Here is a 20,191-nt window from a genome sequence, read left to right on the forward strand (position 1 = left end):
CGAGTTTACCTCCATCCTCCCGGCTTTTGACCCGCTAAAGAATATATTCCAAAGACTATAACCACAGGTTGGTACTACGTGTGGGGATAAGAGGCATCTACCTCTAGAACTCAGGCCAGCATCGGTGAGAACCTCTCCATCTGGTACAGTAAGGTTTGCCTTCTCTCCCTATGTGATCTTAGTTAGCTCGTTCCAAGGACAGGAAAGGCAGTTACACTACGTTCCACAGCATGAAGGTCTGAAGGTGACAGATAACAAGCCTGACGTACTCCACGTTTATAAGCAGGTACTGAAGCACTTGATAAATGTGTGAGAATGTGTTAGGAACTGAGCTTGGCCCCTGGTAATTTTCTTTAACATCACTGGCATCGCAGCATGCATTTCATATGTGATTTTTTCAGAAACAAACAGCTACTGGTTACAACTTCATTTGAAGAAATAATCGGAAAGAAAATACTTTTTGAAATATTTGGCATGACAGCTCTGTGAAGAAAACATAAGAAGGTGCGCCCAAAAGGCACAGGGTCATCACCAAAAATATACAAGGGCAAGGGATCTTTGTGGACAAGTGCAACTGAGGACAAGCTGCGGTTAGAAGAGGACGGGGTCACAAGGAACCTAAAGAAAGAGTCATGAGACAAGCAGTGAAAAGCTTATCCAAAAAAGGCAGCTGCTACCTTTGTCCCCATGGGAGAGATGAAAGCTCGCAGTGAATGCAGCAAATATATCCATCCAGCACACGTCGAAAGAAGAAAATGCAATGAAAAAAACATGCAGAGAATGCAATTAAGGTGTTGTTAGTTACTTGTACAATAACAGGTAAACACATAGGTTTCTTGTAATATTACAGTACTATTTATTCTGGGGTCAGGTTCATCATGTACCAAATAGGCATTGGTATGCAACTGCTATTTGAGAAGTATTAAAAGAAAAAGCACAATAATTAGAGATATAGTCTCTTTATCAATTTCTACTCAAGCAGGGTCTAAATTATAATTAGAACTCCACTGAGGAGGAAATGTACCCTGAGGCATCGTCACTAAATTAGTACAATTACCTAACTGTACAAGCATCTTAACTGACTGTGTCCCTGGTCCAAGGCAAGACCCAAGACGGTTCAGAAAGGAGTAGTAGAAAGAGAAGCTTTTGCGTCATTGTTTTCATGTTAACAAACAGTCCTGAAAAACCGTGGGAGCTAAAAAAAGATGGTCCTTATGGGGACTAGACAAGAGAAGTCTAAAGAAGAAGCAGTTAGTCAGTGTGCCCTGGGGAAAGGAAGGAGACTTACTTGGATCTCAGTGTTGGCTCAAGTGTAAGAAAGAGGTTGGAAATTGGGTTACATATAAGGCCTTCAGTGTGCACAGTCTGTGATTCTACGCTGGGGAAGAAAGAATGAAGAATGGGGCAGGGCTGTCCATCTGACTGGTGAATTACTAGGGGAAGTGCAAAGGTAGCTAGACTCTCAGTAAAGATCTTGCCTATAAACCAGATGCCACCCAAGTCCACGGCTTTAATGATTGTGTGTGGATAATCATTCCCTGTTCCAGAACTCTCTTTCAATACTAAGGCCAGTATTCCCAGATAACCAATCAGTATCCCTCTGATGACATTTCACAGACACCTAAGATTCAACATGTCCAAAATTATACCCATGGTCTTGCCTCATCTAATTACCCCATCTCATTTCCATGATCTATTCCGCTTTGCTGCTCTTACTGCAGCTGGGAACCATGCAAAGACTCCTTCCTTTTATGCTCACAGTTAATAAATTACTTATTATTATTATTATTTTTTTCTTTTTGAGACAGGGTCTCCTTCTGTCACCTGTACAGTGCAGTGATCTGATCATAGTTAATGGCAAACTCCTGGGCCAGTTAATCAATTACATATTTTAAAACCCCCTTTGATTTTTTTCTCCTGAATATACTGAGAATCTGTCTACCTCAGTATTATGGTGGTAATATCACCACTATAATTCAGGTAACTATTGCCTGTCTAATGGACAACTCTAGAACTGTGCCCCATACGAACATGTGCCCCCTGTACATCCAGATCCCCAGAGAGACAGTTTAGGATTGATAATTTGGTCAGGGCGCTCTCCTGCTTAAAACTCCTCACTGAGTTCATGTTCTTGGACTGAAGATCAAAAACTTGCAAGGTTCTGGATGACTTGGCACTAGCCCATCTTTTTTTTTTTTTTTTTTGAGACAGGAGCCTCAAGCTGTCCCCCTGGGTAGAGTGCTGTGGCATCTCAGCTCACAGCAACCTCCAACTCCTGGGCTCAAGCGAGTCTTCTGCCTCTGCCTCCCAAGTAGCTGGGACCATAGGCGCCCGCCACAACGCCCTTCTTTTTTTTGGTTGCAGCCGTCATTGTTGTTTGGTGGGCCTGGGCTGGATTTGAACCCGCCACCTTGGGTGTACGTGGCTGGCGCCTTAGCCGCTTGAGTCACAGGCGCCGAGCCACTAACCCATCTTAATAACCCTACCTTACTCTTCTTCAACCTCATTAATCTTCTTTCAGTTGCTTGGACTTGCCAAGTTCCTTACCGCCCGGCACCACCTTTATCTGTGTTCCATTCTCCTTATCAGAACTCAGTTCAAACACCCTATTCTTAAGGTATTCTTCTCTGAGTCCTTTCATCCCAATCTCATTTCCTAGTTTAGGTTTTATTAATTCTAACAATGATTAAAATGTTTGTTGAGTGTACCGTTTTCAGCATTTTCTACAAATTAATTCATCCTCACTGTAATTCTACGGTAGGTGCTTCATAATATATTTAAGTATATGAAGAATAAATAAGATTAAAACCCTAGGGCAAAAGTACCTTAAAATTCTACATGTGTACATTTTAGGAAATATCTGGCTGTTTTAAAGGGTATTAAGATAGTGATTTACATATACTGAGATCACACTATAAATAATAAAGTGTAGTATTTGAGGGAAGGGTTACATAGGAAAAGTTTGATTCCTCAAAGCTTAGACAACTCTCAAAAGAAAATGTTTAACTGAAAATGAGAGGAATAGGACATTAATAATTTGAGAATGTGGGGCTAACGGCCCTATTAGAAATATGTGTACATATTCTCATAAAGATACATGACTCAGATGATACCCACACTAGAATTATTTCTTCTAGACTCGGCTGGGACCCAGTGACAACTTGTATACAGGTGGCTGCACATTTTCCACAGCAACTTGCTTCCACCTTTATCTTTGCATGCAGTTTTATCTGTTAAAAACAGACCTGAAAGATGTTCTTTAATGCACTCAATTCACAGAATTTAACAGGTAATAAAATTCACAGTAGCAACAAAGAAAATAAAATACCTAGGAATTATACTCAACAAAGGAGGTGCGAGACCACTATAGGGAGAATTACAGAAATACTGAGGAAAGTAACTAGGGAGGATGTAACAGATGGAAAAACAAACCACGCTCAGCAGAATCAACATTGTTTAAAAGTCTGCACTACCAATGCAATCCTCACAAAATACCAATGTCATGTTTCATAGATCTAGAAAAAAAGTTCTATGCTTCATACAGAACTACAAAGACCCCAAAGAACTAGTGCAACCTTATGTAATAAGAACAAAATGAGAGGCATCACTTTACCAGACTTCAAGCTATACTATAAGGTTATAGTAACCAAAACAGTTTGATACTGGCACAAAATCAGAGACATACAGACCTATAGATCAGAACAGAGAACCCAGAGATGAGATCATCCCATATTTCCAACTGATGTATGACAATCAGATAAAAACATACACCAGGGAAAAGAATTCCTGTTCAATGAATGGGGCTGGGAAAACTGGACAGCCACATGTAAAAGACCAAAACAGGATCAGCACATTTCACCACTCAAAAAATTAACCCACAACGGAAACTGGGACTTAAACCTGAGGCAGGAAACTCTAAGAATCCTAAAAGAAAACGTTGCAAAAACTCTTTAGATATCGGCCTAGTCAAAGAATTCATGAAGAAGACCCGAAAAGCAATCACAGCAATAAAAATAAACAAATGGGACCTGATCAAATTAAAAAGCTTCTGCACAGCCAAGGACACAACCAGAAGTGCAAATGGAAAATCCACAGAATCAAAGAAAATATTTGCATGCTATACATCTGATAAAGGACTGATAACCACGACGTACAAAGAACCCAAGCAAATCTGAAAGAAACAACCAAACAACCCCACTGAAAAGAGAGTAAAAGACATGAACGGAAACTTTTCAAGTGAAAATATACCAGTGGCCAACAAATTCATTTGCTTAATATCTCTAATCATTAGGAAAAAAATGCAAATCAAAACCACAGTGGTTGAGATATCTCCTAATTCCAACGAAGACAGCTCATATTAAAAAGTCCCAAAACAACATATGGATACAGAGAAAGAAATACTTATATACTGTGGGTGGGGCTGTAGACTAGTACAACCTCTATGGAAAGCTGTATGGAGATACCTCAAAGAACTTACAGTAGATCTATCATCTGATCCAGCAGTCCAACTTCTGGGTATATACTCAAAGGAAAAAAAGGCTATTTTATATAAAGAGACACCCACATTCAGACATGTAAAGCATACAATTCACAACTGCAAAGATGCAGAAACAATCTAAGTGCCCACCAATATGTGAATGGATAAATAAAAGGTGGTATTTGCACATCATGGAGTACTACTCAGCCATAAAAAATGGCAATCTAGTATCTTTTGTGATAACCCGTATGGAACTGGAAATCATTCTGCTAAGTGAAACATGGCAAGAATGGAGAAACAAACATGTACTCAACACCAAACTATAACTAACGCATCAACACTGAAGTGCACATATGGAAATACATCTCAACGAAAGTCCAGCTGGGGGCAGGGGAAGGAGGGGACAGATAAATTCACACCTAGTGGGTGTGGTGCTCACTATCTGGTGAAGGGCACACTTACAACTTTGACTCCATCTGTACGAAGTATGTAAACAAAACGTGTGTACCCTCTAATATTCTGAAATAAAAAAATTGTTCTAAAAAGGGAACACTCTCACTGGAAATTATTTATGATAGTCCATCTCTTAGGAAGCCATTAGTAATATCTAAAAGCCCTAATATTTTTGGCCTCAACCTAAAATACTGCCTGGTATGGAACCAATATTTATTGAATTAGAATAAAGAAGGACCACCCACTTTCTTAAATCTTCAACTCTAGTCAGAATGGATCAGGTATGAATCGCCGCAGTCTACAGATTTCTACAGGTCTAAGCATGGAGTCAACGGGTGTAGGCATTTACCTTTTGTTAGGGAGAACCATACTACTTTCCAAAATAAAGAACCATTTGCACCCCCATCAACAGTACAAGATGTTCTTAAGATAGTTATTAAACTAATTCTCCTTTTAAATCTGTCTGATTTGCTAACTTTTCCGATATGCATCAGTCCCTGGGGAAAGCATACTCCCCACCTTTACAACATGAGCGAGCGTTACTTATCCTAAGGTACGATGCGACTTGTTCACATTTGACTTAGAGAAAGGGGAAATGTGTACAGATGGTTTTAACAACACAAAGTCAGGAAGGGGACCGCAGTTATATTTTGTAAAATAATTCATACTACATATACTGTTAAATCACCACAAAGCCTAAGATGTTCCTCTGAAAGGAGGCATCCAATAAATGTGCTTCATACCTACTGTCTCCCAAAGGGCACCTAAAAGTTTGGAACTGTTTCCAACAATAGCTACCTATCCTACAACTAGGCTGTATGGCTTCTCTCACATCATGACAATTTTATATGGCCATACCAGGTAGATGATAACATCTTAGCTTAGAGGGACCACAGGATTAACAACTGATAATCACAAACTGCTCTGTAATGAGACATACTTGGGCAATAAATATGTTTGTTTATACTTTAAAAGTCAGTGTCAAGAAAACAGTTTCTTTATGTAAACCACCAAATATTTACAATCATTCCTTTCCTGTATCAGAAGTTCATAAAAATTTTACTAATATTCTTCAGATTTTTTTCTGCCTTTAGTTGGCTTGCTGGCCTATCAGTCTTACTATAAACACAACATCTAAAACAGACATTAGATTTGAAGTATATTCTATGTTGCTAAAAGAATCATAATTTTAAAAATAATTTGTTAGTGGTAGCTGTGTTAAAAACCTACAAAAAATGACCATCAAGCAGATGGGTGGAGGGAGGGTGATTGGTGGGACCATGCCTATGGTACATTTACGAGGGTACATGTGAAACTTTCTAAATATAGAATATAAATGTCTTAACACAATAACTAAGAAAGCCATGAAGGATATGTTAACCAGTTTGATGAAAATATTTCAAATTGTATATAAAACCAGCACACTATACCCCATAACTGAATTAATCTACAGAGCTACGATTTAATAAAAAGTAAAAATAAAATAAAACAAAATAAATTATAAAAATATTAAAAATAATCAAATAAAAAAGAAAAAAGCAGAATGGAACAGAATCTGGGCAACAGTTCTATCACCTTTTTAGCAGTTGGAGGGGGTGTGCAAATAAAGATTACAACATCCAGAAATAGTCTATGCTAAGGTTAACTTCTTTTATTAAGACAAAGGATAATAAGTCTTTTTAGAACAAGAAAAGGATGATAAATATCAGTAATCCAATAAGCAAATAAATTTAAAAAACCTTGTTAGTAAGGTACAAGAGGTGCTATACTTGTCAATTTTCCAAAGACAAGCAGATATCACAATTTGGGACCAGAAAGGCCTAATATTACATATCTTCCTCCTTTGTGTTTTTACTAGAAGCCATGAATGTATTATTTTCACGTTCATTTAGAAGTTCCAAGTGGATACTAAGTAGAGTTTAGTGCATAAATGTCATGTTTTCATTTCACAAATAACTGTTTGACTTTATATATCATTTAACCATCGATTTGAGACTAGTGCCTAGCACGTCAAGACTAAAGGAATATAACTTTTTCTTTAAAAGGTAGGCCTTACTCTATCCATAAGTTTTAAGGAGGTTGTTAGCCTGGCTAAAACTAAGTAAGAATGGCTAAAATTAAGTAAGAAACTTCAAAACTCTGGTGCTAAATACATTAACTGCTCTGTCCCGTCATTTGATCTTCCATTTATGCATCTTTCAGCCCATCCATCCACTGATCTCACAGAGACTCCACCACTAGACTTAATGAGCTCTTCGGCCTGAAGTCACCGTTATAATATTTCACTCTTTACCATCATCATTTGTCACCTTTTTTTTTTTTTTTTTTTGCAGTTTTTGGCCAAGGCGGGGTTTGAACCCACCACCTCTGGTATATGGGGCCAGCACCCTACTCCTTGAGCCACAGGTGCCACCCCATTTTCTACTTCTAGACCCCTAGAAGTAGATACAATACTGAGGAGTTTTCTTTTCTGTTTAAATGATGGAGGGGATGCCCGTGAAGTCAACTGAAGATTGTCAGAATATTCAGAGTTTGAATATTCTTGCAAGAGTTTGATTACTGATTAAGATTATTTCACCTGGGGTTAGAGGCCACTGAGTCAAATATGGTTGAAAACAGTTTCACTATATTCCTGCTTAGATTCTGTAATCAATCACCAATTTTAAGTTCCAGAGAAACAGCTCCAAAACTGTGTCTAATAACTCACCTTTGCCCTGATTACTCACACTCCTGTCTCTGCACATGGTGGCCCTTCCCTGCCATCATTCCTGTTTCTTCCCTTCCCTCCTAAGAATGCAGACTTTGCAAGCTCCTATTTGTTTCTCTTTAAATTGTAGAAGAGTTAAAAGCAAACAAGAACGTTACCAGAGTTAGGTTAGGGAAGAGGAACACAGGAAGTCTCACCTGTATCTTGAGCATGTAGTGTTCTGACCTGACGGAGCTACTGGTTTAAAAGTGATGCGTGGGGAAACTTGGGCTGATAGCAGAAATCCCAGGGCAAGAATAATGAGTGCTATGGTGGTACCTAAAAAAAAAGAAAAAAAAAAGGTTTATATCAGAGAGTAGTTGATGACACTCTTCCAGAGCAGATTGGATTTGGTTTAAAAAAAAAACCTCTGAAAAAATTATATTCGTCTATTTTCAATGGATATTAATAAATGCTCCTAATACATAAATAAGTTATCAAAATAACTCACTAGCACATTCATTGTAAGGCACGATGAGAGTGAAATTCAAAGCTAATACAGAAACAGTAAATTGGTAATAATTTTCTTAAAAAGAAAAGCCACCCAGAATTGTTGAAAATCTCCAAGTCCATTACTGTAACCAAGATTACGGAGTGCCTGACATATCAGGATGTATGAGAGGCCCCAGATAGACACTAAATGTTCCTGCGCTCCTTTCGGTGCCAAGAAAATTGTTCTAATGGCCTTCGATCACGTAATATCTAAACCAGTAAACTATAAAGTAAGAGACCGGTTATTTCTAAAGCAGTTGAAAAAAGCATTAAAAATGAGTAGCATATTTAATTAAGACTTTTAGGTGCCAGAAATGATATAACACATGCATTCATCTGTCATTCCAGTCGGTATGTGGAAGTGGAATATATCTGCCTTTCATTTTAAGGTGTAGGATAGGAGATTAGGCATAATACCTAAAAAGGCCAAGTTTTGTGCCCCTGAAAGATATCCTGATGGTAACTAAGGAAGTTTTCATATTTCTGACTGTTGTTCCAGCCACAGATATCATGAGGATAAATAAAAAGAGTCAAGGGAAGGAAGGAGAGAGAAAACATGGCTGTATTAATTTGTAAAATTTATTTGAATGATACAAAATGTTTATAATATGGAATCTAGGGAGGGCATTTAAAGTTTTTATTTATTACTACTATTTAGTAGTAAAGTTTTTATTACTTAAATTAAGAGGTAGTTGACCATATGACTGAAAATATTATTCCAGTAGTAGATTAAAAAAAGGACACTGCACCATGGCAGTGCAACGGGATTATGTAATAGCTGAAATGTTTGTGTTGAAGATAAAGCAACTGTGTCTAGTCAAGTCTGTGGGACAGAAGTGCTTCCTGGAATCAGGAGGGTGTAAGTCCTGGCTCTGCTGTTTCTTGACTGTGATCTTAGGCAAGGAACACAACCTTGCCTTAATTCACTTTTGTCATCTGTAAATTAGGGCTTAGCAAAAACAGGCACCTTAGATAATTACAGTAAATTTCAAATGTCGTAAGGTATTTGAAAGATTCTTGCTATAAAATGCGAGTTATTAGACTATAATTATCATTATAAACAGTAGCAGCCCGTCAAAATAGTAGGGAAAAAATGGTGAAGGAAGTCTTGAAGGGAAGATCAAAAGTCGGTTTTGCCTAACTGGGTCAATAAAGTCGTCAGAGTAAAATCACAGTTGATTTTACCTCTGCCAGCTATTCAAACCAGAATTACGAATAGTTTGAGACAATACTTTTCTCAAAAGACTATTAAGCCTTTAATTGAGAATCAGAGATATAGTAGGACTGGGAGGAAATCACCCCTCTCTCCTCAAACAAAACAAACCAAACATGAGTTCTATTGTTCCTCTATCAAGGAACCCAAGTCCTTAAGTGTTTTCCTAAATTATTAGGTTATTAAGTAAGAAATGTCCAATTTCCTTAAGTTCTCAGTTTGACGGTTGATATAGCGGACATTTCACTTTAACACTTCTTGTTTTTTTCTTTTTATTGTGAAGGTACATCCTCATTCTTTTAAACACATGTTTCTGTGATTATCTTTCAAAAACTTTTTAGACTTATTTTTGTGAACTATGGATAAGTCAAAAATTCATGCTATTTTTGAATATGAAGTCTATTGTGGAACCACTGCAGCACAGACAGCCTGAAATATCAGCCAAGTTTTGGGGAAGGATGTGGCTAATGAATGCATAGTATGTCGGTAGCTTGAGAAGTTCCATTCTGGTGAGTTTAATCCTGAAAATGAACCACGTGGGTGATGTGAGGCCAAAGTGGATAATGATGAGCTGAGAGTTGTAGTAGAAGCGAATCCATAAACCATTTCAATTATGTGTGAGTTAGCAGCAAGGTTTGAGGTGAATATTTCAACAATACTGAACTATTTGAAACAAATCAGCAAGGTAAGGAAGCTGAATAGATGGGTTCTGAATGAATTCAACAAGCCTCAGAATAAAAATCATCTCGAAATGTGCCTTTCTTTGCTGTCATGACTTAAAGGCGAATCATTTCCATACCCCACATTATTATGTGTGATGAAAATGGATTCTTTTTGACAATCACACGTCTTTGGCATGATGGCTGGATACAGATGAAGTGCTGAAACGCAGCCCCAAACCAAATATTCATCAATAAAAAGCTAACGGTGTCTGGTGGTGCAACAATGGTTTTATCCACTACAGCTTCATGATACCTGGTCAGTGGATCACAGTGGGAGTCTCCTGCCACCAGTTAGACAAAATGATGAGGATGCTTGGAATTAAGAGCTGAGATTGGTCAAGAGAGGCCATTCCTTTTACAATACAGTGGTCTTCACAAACAACTCGGCTAAAACTACAGAATGTGGACTTGGAAACTGTCATCCGTGGAATTCACCAGACCTGGCACCAACCAGGCTTTGGACCACTTCTTGCAAGAAAAAATATCCAATTCTCAACAAGCTGGGGAAAATGGCTTTTGCAATTTCATCATCACTCACTCTCCAGGCTTTTTTACTGCTGGGCTAAATAAGCTGCCGTTAAGACAGCAGAACAGTGTTGATAATTTAAGTACAAACTTTAACTGTCCTGCTTCTTGTCTGAGATATAGTAAACTAGCCTTCATTGGAAATTGGACATTTCATGTGACCAAATACATCCATTGCTTACTGCCATGGAACAAGTATGTTTTTCCATCAGGAAACTTTGATGTGAAGGAAAGACGATTCTCTTCTTTCATGACACTCATTAAATAACTTGACTGTAGGGTAAATTATAAACTTTAACATAGTCTTTGCACATACCCTCAAATTTCCAATTCTGTGCCTGGCATAGGTAGATCCCGATGACTGTTGGTTGAAATAGATGAAGCACAGCACTACAAATTTTTGCAATGCTGGCTATTTTTGAAGATAATAAAAGAAAAATTGCTAAGCCCGTCTGACTGAAGCCATGGAGTTCTTATGGTAGCAGCAATCTAGATGACAGGCCTGCAGTACAGTTAATAAATACCTTGCATCTGTCTTTAAAAAAGTCCAACCTACTTGCAAAATGTGGGGAATGGACCATTCTGGGCACACAAAATTCCTAAATAAGTGAAAGGTAACCCTTCTTAAGCCAAATATTTTTATTTTTAGCCCATTTTGGATAGAAATATTTTCAAAGCCAGCATTATAGCTTACACTTCTTCACTGTTTACAGCGATCTTTCTCAGTCTGGCTTCGTGCTGGGAGCAAACACCTGGGATGTGCCCCAACCTCTGAATCAAAATCTCAGAAGATGGGGACGAGATATCTGAGTTTTATAGAGCTCCGTGGGTGACTGTGATTCCCAAACAAGGTTAAAATCCCTTATGACAAGATAAGCTCTTTAACAGAAAGGAATGGTGTTTTCAATGACTCTATTTATGAAATAAATTTAAAAATGATCCCCTAGTCCTATCAACTACTCTTACATACCCTTAAAGGATAAAAATACTTGAACTACATTTTTCCTTTTACTTGACAAATTACAGATGTTTTCTCAGTCACCTGTTAGTATTTAAAATAATTATTGTAGTTATTGTCAAGTTATTAATTACAACAACCCAGATTTGAGTCTAAAGTAGGAAAGATTTGGATGAAGGATTTCTCCCAGTAAATTGTGTAGTTTTAGCAAGGACTTTACATTCAAGAAAAGCTTCTCTCTTAACCAAGTATACTGAGATTTTGGAATTGTGATACAATTTTCATAATAAAGATATTATCCATAGGAAGTGATGTGTGTTGGATAAACAGCACTCTAAGTATCTGATGTGGGAAGTTACATTAATTACCTGGCAGAAGGCTCAGACTGTTAGAAATACTCAGAAAAAACTTCCCTTCTCACGACTCTGACTAGAGCAGTAGTTCTCACACTTTGTTTAAGTATCACCTGTTTAAAAAGCACATGCTCCAGATCCCATCTTCAGAGATTCTAATTTAGCACATCAGGGCCCAAGAATCCATATTATAAAATAAGTACCATTGGACAGCCTGTCAGTGATGTTTTCAGACATAATCTACTATCAAAATATATTGGGGGGTAAAACAACAGTAGTGTCTGGCTTATCTCTACCAAAAAAGATATATAGATACAAAGACTCAGGAGACTGTCATTAAATTTGTAATATCTACAAAAAAGACCAGTTCTCTGAACAAGTTTTGAAAATACCAAAAGTCAGAAGACCACAACATGTCCTCCATTTAAAATTATTTATGGACTACACATTTCATATTTCTTGGTATAAAAAGTCTTTTATACTGGCTTAGATATAGTTTACTTATAGCAATTTTTCAAGAATGAATACCTATCCAAAAATTACTTTGCTAAGACTGTTCGCTATTTTTAACTCACTATAATTTAGACCACAATAAAAACACTAAATAGAGAATAATACTGAATCAAAGACTTAAGAACTCTAGGCCAGAGCCAGTTCTGGAAATTTAAAATAGAACAATATTCTAATACTTAGCACTATTAACATATCAAATACATGCTTAAAATACAGATGAATAAAACAAAAACAGTGAAATAAAAATGGCTAGCACTGAATCAGTATCGGACTGTGAAAGAAAACAGCTATTGCAAGGGTCACACTGGAGTAATAATGCACTTCAAGGCTGTTTAGCAGGAAGTCTCTTTCTGAAGTTTAAACTTCTATTGGCCATTACTGTCTAGTAGGATCTATTTAATTACAGTAGAAAACAAGAGCTGAATAAATATTACTGTGTGCACATGTAAAAGAAGAGACAAGAGAGACCAGCCTTCTACCTCCTAAACTACTATAATACCCACTCTATCACTTTAACTGGCTCCGTCATGAAAATCAGACGGGTGGTGTCTCTCAAGCAGGCGGAATCACTGTATAGAATTTGTATTGGACACAACTGAGGTGTTGGCGGTTTGGGCTGAGAGATGAAGGCAGGAAAGTCAAGTGCCTACAGGAAGCAGCCCCTGAAATCTCTTGGTGTTTCCCTCCAAGTAAATGTCTTAATACTCCCTTTTAATGGTCAGGATGATCTCTGGATATCCACGGGGAGAAGACCTATGCTGAGAGAGGAAACATGCTATCAGCGAGGAGTTCAGGAACGTTCCCAGATGATGGGAATGGAGCTGATTTGCGGTACGGTGAAAACAAGAAAGAGTCGCTCTTGGGCAGTAATAATGCTGAGACGGCTAAAATGCTCTGAGGGCTTTACTCTACCAGGCTACATTTTAAATGCTCTAATACACAAATGTGTTCAATCCTCATTACAACTCTCTGAGGGTGGGATGATAATTAATCCCTATTTACAGCTGATGAGATAGAACTTTGCCCAAAGTTAACACAACTCAAACCCAAACAATCTGGCTTTACAGGAATACTGGCTCAAGCTTCTGTAGAACTGACAAGAATTGTTATACTGGAATACAACCAATGAAGGGACATAGGCTGCTAGAGAAAAAATGCCTAATCTACAGTTTTCCCCAGATCAGAAAAGCCAAACCCCAAATGGAAGAAGCACTTAAATTCTATTTAAAAATTAGACCTCTTACAGTAGCAACGTACTGGGGTCCTACTAAAAAGGAAGCGTGTCGATTAAAAATATTTGAAAGCAGCTATTATCTCTCTGAGAGTTGACCTGAACCTCAAACGCAGTGAATGCAATTTCCAGCCGACTGTAGGAATTTATTTTTAGCACATTGCTGCCTGATGGTAATCTATCCTTTTGCTGAGAGTTTACTATCCCAATGCGGCAGCCCAACAATGGTTGGATAGATCTAATAATTAGGAATATTTTTCTGTATTAAGTAAAAATCAATGTCCTCATACCATCTACCGGCTTGTAGAAGAATGTATCTATTAGGTTTCCCTTTAGTCTCTTCTCCAGGCTAAAGAACTCTGATCTCTCCAACAGGTTGGCTGACAAACATAAGGTTCTGGAACCTTCACTTGCCCCTCACCTTTCTTCACTTTGTTCCTATGTAGCTTGGCTGGTGGAAATCACCTATGCCCCTTAATCCATCAGACTATCTCGCACCTTCCCCCTCTGGGCTGATACTGCAGGTCAGCTCGCACCACTGGACTTGAGGGCTCCCACTGCTTCAGCAAGAATGGGAGATGAGAGCGTTCTCGTCTTCTTTCTCAGGTGGAGGTCAGGCCAGCGTATACATTCCTAATCACTGAGTTGGTATGAATGTATTTTCATACAAACTCAGAATGTATTTTCTCATCAAATCTGGGACACATGCCTGAAACAGTCCTATTAGACCAGTGTTTTAGGTATAATTTGGTTAAAATAGAATTAAGTAAATGCTATCCTGGAGATTTTATATTTTAATGGAAAAATGGATTCTTGCTCAGAATTGACAAGTAAGAATGTGTTTGTATGTTTGAAAACAATTAGAAAATTCTATGAGGCAACCATGTGAAAACAATGTCAGAGGGTCCCATTCTGTTAAGTGAAAAAGCCCTTGTGCTACAGAGAAATAATAAATGAAATGGGCAGAACTTAAACACAAAAGGTACATGAGGGGAAGAAAGTTTAGTCTTATTTAGTCATTATAAAACCACATCTAGCCAACTAGAATTTATCCTAGAACTTATATCTGTTTCAAATACATAAAGAATCTTTATATAGAAATTATATGGTTACAAATTTACATCCATTTTATTCTGAATTTCAAAATATGACATATTAAAAAACAAGTTCCTGAATACAAAGTTTTTCAAAAAAAGGACAGAGCAAAAAAAGGATTATTCTTGTCACTTTTGCACCTTTTGGCAGAACTCAAAATAATAACAGAAAAATGTTACTCTCAGTAGATATAAATTATTCTTGTAATCCTAGTCACATTCTCATTAATAGTCATGTACTGTAACACTCCTTAAAAGCTCTTTTTTTGTCTGCCGCTTCGCTGAGAACCCAATATCAGAAACGATATCAGTTATTGTATTTTGGAAGGTTGTCACTGTTTGAAAAAGTTTATAACTGAACTCTTCATTCAGGCACCTACCTGCTAAACTGCCAAAGGTAAGCTTTCTGCGGCCCACTTTCTCAACCAGCCAGACTCCCACGAGGGTGAAAATGAAATTTGTGAAGGCTGTAACTGAAGCCAGCCATATTGCAATTCTGTCATCTTCAACCCCAGACATCTGCAGAATGGTCGCGCTGTAGTACCTGTGAGGCAAAGAACAAAACAATCACTGTTGATAATTACTCAGAGAAAAAGAGCTGTTCAGATAGAAAAAGATACAGCCACCTCAAAAGAACAAGCCCACCATGAAGAGCTTCAGTAGTAACATCAGGCTAACATGGGAATTCGGGGCAGCCTTTGAAAGGATCACAATACAGAGACTGTGTGCAGACAAATTTTGAATTCTTGTGTATCAAGAAAAGACAGTGAACCATGTAGATAAGGGCTGAAGGCTTTGAATGAGATATGCCCCCAACAGGGAAAGTGGCAGCTGGTAGTTTCACTAAAACTATCAAGGGTAAGTTCCAAATCCATGGACTGAATCAGAAGTCATCATACATGGTGAATTAATGTCCTTAAAAGAATAAAGGAATAAAAGAATAATAAGGAAATGTGATGTAACGATAGAAATACTTTATAAGCAAAGAATCTCTCCAAAGACAACACTATGAATAAGAATGGGTCAGACTATATCTGCATTGTGTAGGGAGATGAGAAACGGACACGAGGTATCGGACAATGGCTTCTGGCTCCCAGGAAAGGTTGCTCTTCGGTGAGGTAAGTCTGTAGCACAGTCTGTCCCATTAGGCTCTGCAGACTCATTTTGTGCTAAATGAATTCCTGGCGCATGAAAGACCATAATGCCAGTGTGCTGATGCACAATGGCAGGTACGTCTGGCACATTGGAGGGTGACAGGTTTCTCACAGGACATTTCTTTTCTGGTGGAAATATTAGTAGCTAAATCAGCTGGTTACATTAAAGTTGACCCGAAAACAAAATACTCCCAGGGAATCACTGATGAAATGTGATAGACTTCAAATCTTAAAGACACATTCTGAATCATGGCCTTGCCTCGCTTACCATGCCAAAACAAGCCAGTTACCCTATTCCCACGGTGGGCATTCATGCGATATGTTGAATCAAGCTGGACAGATCCATAGTTAACAATCTACAGTTTGTGGATATTTATCAGCACTTTCATGATATTTCAAAAATAAACTCTGTTTTAAATACATTTATGTCTCATTGATTCATCAATGACTTCTGTCTACTATTTTTTAAAATTAATGATAATGTTCTTATGAAAATATTAACACCAACATGCTCTCATTCATTTTGGTAAAAAGTGTTTTCCTTTGTTAAGTTAGGAAGCCAAACTTATAAATGACTATGCAGCACGAAGGATGTGCTTTACTGATCACACTAAAAATTATGCCAACCATTTTAAGACGTTGATTTCTGACAGCTGTTGCACAAAGTGAAATTCCCAGTGGAATTATTCCCAACATCATGAAAATTGCCAATGTTTTGCAGTCAGAGTGTAAAGTGATGACAAAAATTATGAAAACAATTCATTCCATCTGAATACCGTCTTACAGTTTCCATGTTCGAGTGTATACATTTTCATAAAGACCTCTGTAGCAAGGTCAAATCCACGGTAACCACTAAGAAACCACATGAATATCAAAAAAGGCAGAAAACAGAAATGCTCAGAGAAAATTCAAATACTTAAAGCCAAAAGAATTTGATAATTGCCATGCAACTAAATTTCTGTGTCTTCTCAATGCTTTAAGAATAAAAGCAGCTAATGTTGCCTAAAATAATTCTTCCAAATAGAGGCATGAAAAAATTAAAAAGAGAGGCTGTTTTGATGTTTTCTTTCTCAATGCAGTAAAATTATTAAATTGCAAGTGCTAATTTGGAGGATAGAAACGGAAATGGTATCAAACAAAATGGTCTGAATTTTATTTAAAATGAAAAATGTTATTAATACATAGCCATTTTTTTTTCATGATGCTTAAGTTTTAGAGGCAAAATACAACCAAACACTGGCCTGAGATTCCGAAACCTGCATTCTAACGGCATCTGTGTGGTGCTCAGGCCAGGTCAGGTAACATAACCACATGTGCACTGAGAATTTATTTCTCAAGAACCAGCTGTATAAAAGCCGTGTGAGCTGCTAAGATTCCACAGACATGGTATTAGCTCCCGGTGGTACTCACAAGAAACTAACCGTTTAGTATAAGAGAATGAAATGGAAAGAAATCATTTTAATATCACAAAGTGCACCAGCCCCAATGTGGCACAAAAGTCTAGAGCAAACAATTTTATTTGATGTAGAAGTTTCCTTGATTTTCTTGGGAATTAAAGTTTGAGTTGAGCCTTGAAGAACTCACAGGGGTTTGCTAGCAGATATGATAATCTGAGAGAGTGTTGGGGGTTATGGAAATGACATAAATTAAGGACCAAAGTGCAAAACGGTGTGCTAGGTCCACAGACTTAGTACTTTACCTTGGTTGACATCAAATGCACGTGAGAAATAATTCTGACATGAGGCTGCAGCAGAAGCTGCTTTGTGGAAGAGCCATGAATGTGATGCTGTGTTTTAGGCTTTATTTGATAGGCAATGGAAAATCATGAAATGGACCTTAAAGATAAGTAACAGCATTGAATCTATCTACAAAAAGATCACCCTGATGACAGCCAAATAGGTGGGCTGGAGGCAGACTGGAGAAAAGGCATAGGGTTTGGAAGCGCACTTCCAGTCATGACTTTGGCCACAGACAACTGCAGATTGTCTATGTTTATAGAAAGCAGCGAGAGCAGGGGCTGACATTGACCGACAGCCTTGTAGCCCCCTCTCAGCAAGAGCTGCAACTCCACCCCGTGTTAAACCCATCCTGTGTGGACTGCCTTGAGGTTCATCTTCATTTCCTTTCTCCAACATGGCTGAAAGGATTACATTTTATTGTGGCCATACCACATCACCACAAGCACAGTGGCTTTAAAACAACACAAATTTATCATCTTACAGTTCTGTAGGCTGGAAATCTGACATAGATCTCCCTGGGTGTCAAAAATCAAGGTCAGCAGGGCTCTATTCCTTTCTGGAGGCTCCAGGGGGAAATGGTTCCCCTGCCTTTTCCAGCTTTTAGAGGTCCCCTCATTCCCTGGTCAGTGGCCCCTCCCTCAGTCTTCAAAGCCAACAACAGGAGAGGCAAGTCCCTTTCATGCCACTTCACTCTCTTCGCCTCCCTCCTCTCCACCCACGGAATTGTGTGGGGCCTGCTCACAGATCCAGGGCAATCTGATAAATAAGGTAAACTGGTGAGCAGACCTAACTCAGTCTGCACCCTTGTCTTGCCCCCTGCCTTGTAATGTAACATGGTCACAGGCTCTGAGGGACGTGTATGTGTATTTTTGTGGGGATCACATTTTTAGTATCAGAGTAAAGGTGCTAATAAGCAGTAAAATAAACAAAAGCCAACAGTTAGAGCAGAGAGAAATGAATGAAAGGTAAGGACATTCACTTAAAGGGTAGTCACTTCCAGAAGAAAATTCAGGGAATAACTATATTAGCTTTCACAGGGCAGGGGTTGAGATAGCTAAATCAGAATAATTCACAAACCTAATCTTTAAAAATCAGGCCAGGGACTTGTGAAAAGATACATTTAACTTATATTTTGAAAAACATGAATTCTAACGTTTCATAAATAATGGTATCAGCCCACCATTTAGGTAATAGGTTTCCACTGTGTTTACAATCTTCCAGCGTTATACCTTTAAATTTTCAAGGGACTGAGTAGTCATTTCAGAAGATGGACAAAACACGAGCGGGTCCTTTGTGAAAAGAATGATAAGAACTGGAAAAGGCTTTCTTTCCTTTATAGACTCAAAACAGGAATGCCTTTTCTTTTCAAAGTCATTTTATATCTATCAGACAAACTATCATCTTCTTCAAAGATTCCCCAGGCAAACACTGGTTAGCTCTCACATACCTTCTCTTCCCCAGAGTGAAACTGAAAGGTTTACAACTTTCTGTAGACATTTATGAACAGCAAACTCTGGAATTGTACATGCATTTGAGGATGTGTGATACCCAGCTTTCACTCCTGAATTTAAGCCTCACGTGAAATAGACTTTGGTAATGACAACTTATCCTATTAAGGACTTTCAACTAGCAATAAAAGAATTAACGTGAGTACTTAGCAAAATATATTGTTTAAGTTCCTATTTGAAACATTAAGAAATCCAGTGTTTTCATGTATAATGATATCAGCCAACCATTAAATAACTGGTTCCCACTGTGTTCACAATCTTCTAGAGTTATACTTTTATACCTATTTGAACAAAACACCTTCTTGCCGTTTCTGAAAAGGCTACCTTTTTTTTCTTTAGTTTACTGAAACCACAGCCTGTTTTCTTCCCTACTATTACCAGTATTGCAGAATAACAGAAAGAAATATGTATTCAATAACTGTTGAACTGATTGAATTTATCTATGACAAAGTTTCAAAAAAAATTAAGATTATTTAGGGTAAAAAATACCTAAAACAAAAATTAGAGACTGATAAGAGACAGTAAGAGAAGTAGAAGATGAGTTGGGAGCGGTGGCGGGAAAGAGCTGAAGCAGGAGAAGTGCCCGAGCCCCGAAGTTTGAGAGCACAGTGTGCTATGATCATGCCAGTAACTGTACTTACGGTCTTAAGTAGTTTACATTTTCTAAATCAGGGGTCCTCACACATGGAGAACCTGTTAAAAACATACACACTGCAGGGCCTCAACCCCAGAATTTCTGATTCAGTAAGTTGAGAATGCAGGGAGAATGAGGACCGAAGACCCCATTCTTGGCAAAGGAAAGCACCCCCCGCCAAAAGAGGAAAATTTAAAAGTAAGCTGAGTGAATCAGAGCAAAGTAAAGTCAGCTAGTTGACATTTAAGCTAGCCACTGCTAACAAGCTTCCTGACTTTTCTGAAATTCTAGCCTGTTGGGGATATAGCTTACAAACACCCCTGCTGGGTCTGTGAGCTCTCTAAGGAAAAATGGTCATAGAAGAGGCTATGACGAGATC

The 20,191-nt window shown here is 38.1% G+C and overlaps 1 protein-coding gene across 1 annotated transcript in view; it reads right to left on the minus strand.

Annotated features, from left to right (window-relative positions):
* SLC2A13 (solute carrier family 2 member 13) overlaps positions 1-20,191 on the minus strand; it is a 349,721-nt gene that overhangs the window by 94,969 nt on the left and 234,561 nt on the right. Inside the window, exons 5-6 of the mRNA XM_003793533.2 lie at positions 15,158-15,321; positions 7,835-7,955 (exon numbers count right to left, since the gene is read on the minus strand). Coding sequence (XP_003793581.1) covers positions 7,835-7,955; positions 15,158-15,321 — 285 coding nt within the window. The remainder of the gene's footprint in view (positions 1-7,834; positions 7,956-15,157; positions 15,322-20,191) is intronic.

The sequence above is a fragment of the Otolemur garnettii genome, unplaced genomic scaffold, assembly GCF_000181295.1.
Source record: "Otolemur garnettii isolate 467f Iridium unplaced genomic scaffold, OtoGar3 scaffold00070, whole genome shotgun sequence".
Lineage (NCBI taxonomy): Eukaryota > Metazoa > Chordata > Mammalia > Primates > Galagidae > Otolemur > Otolemur garnettii.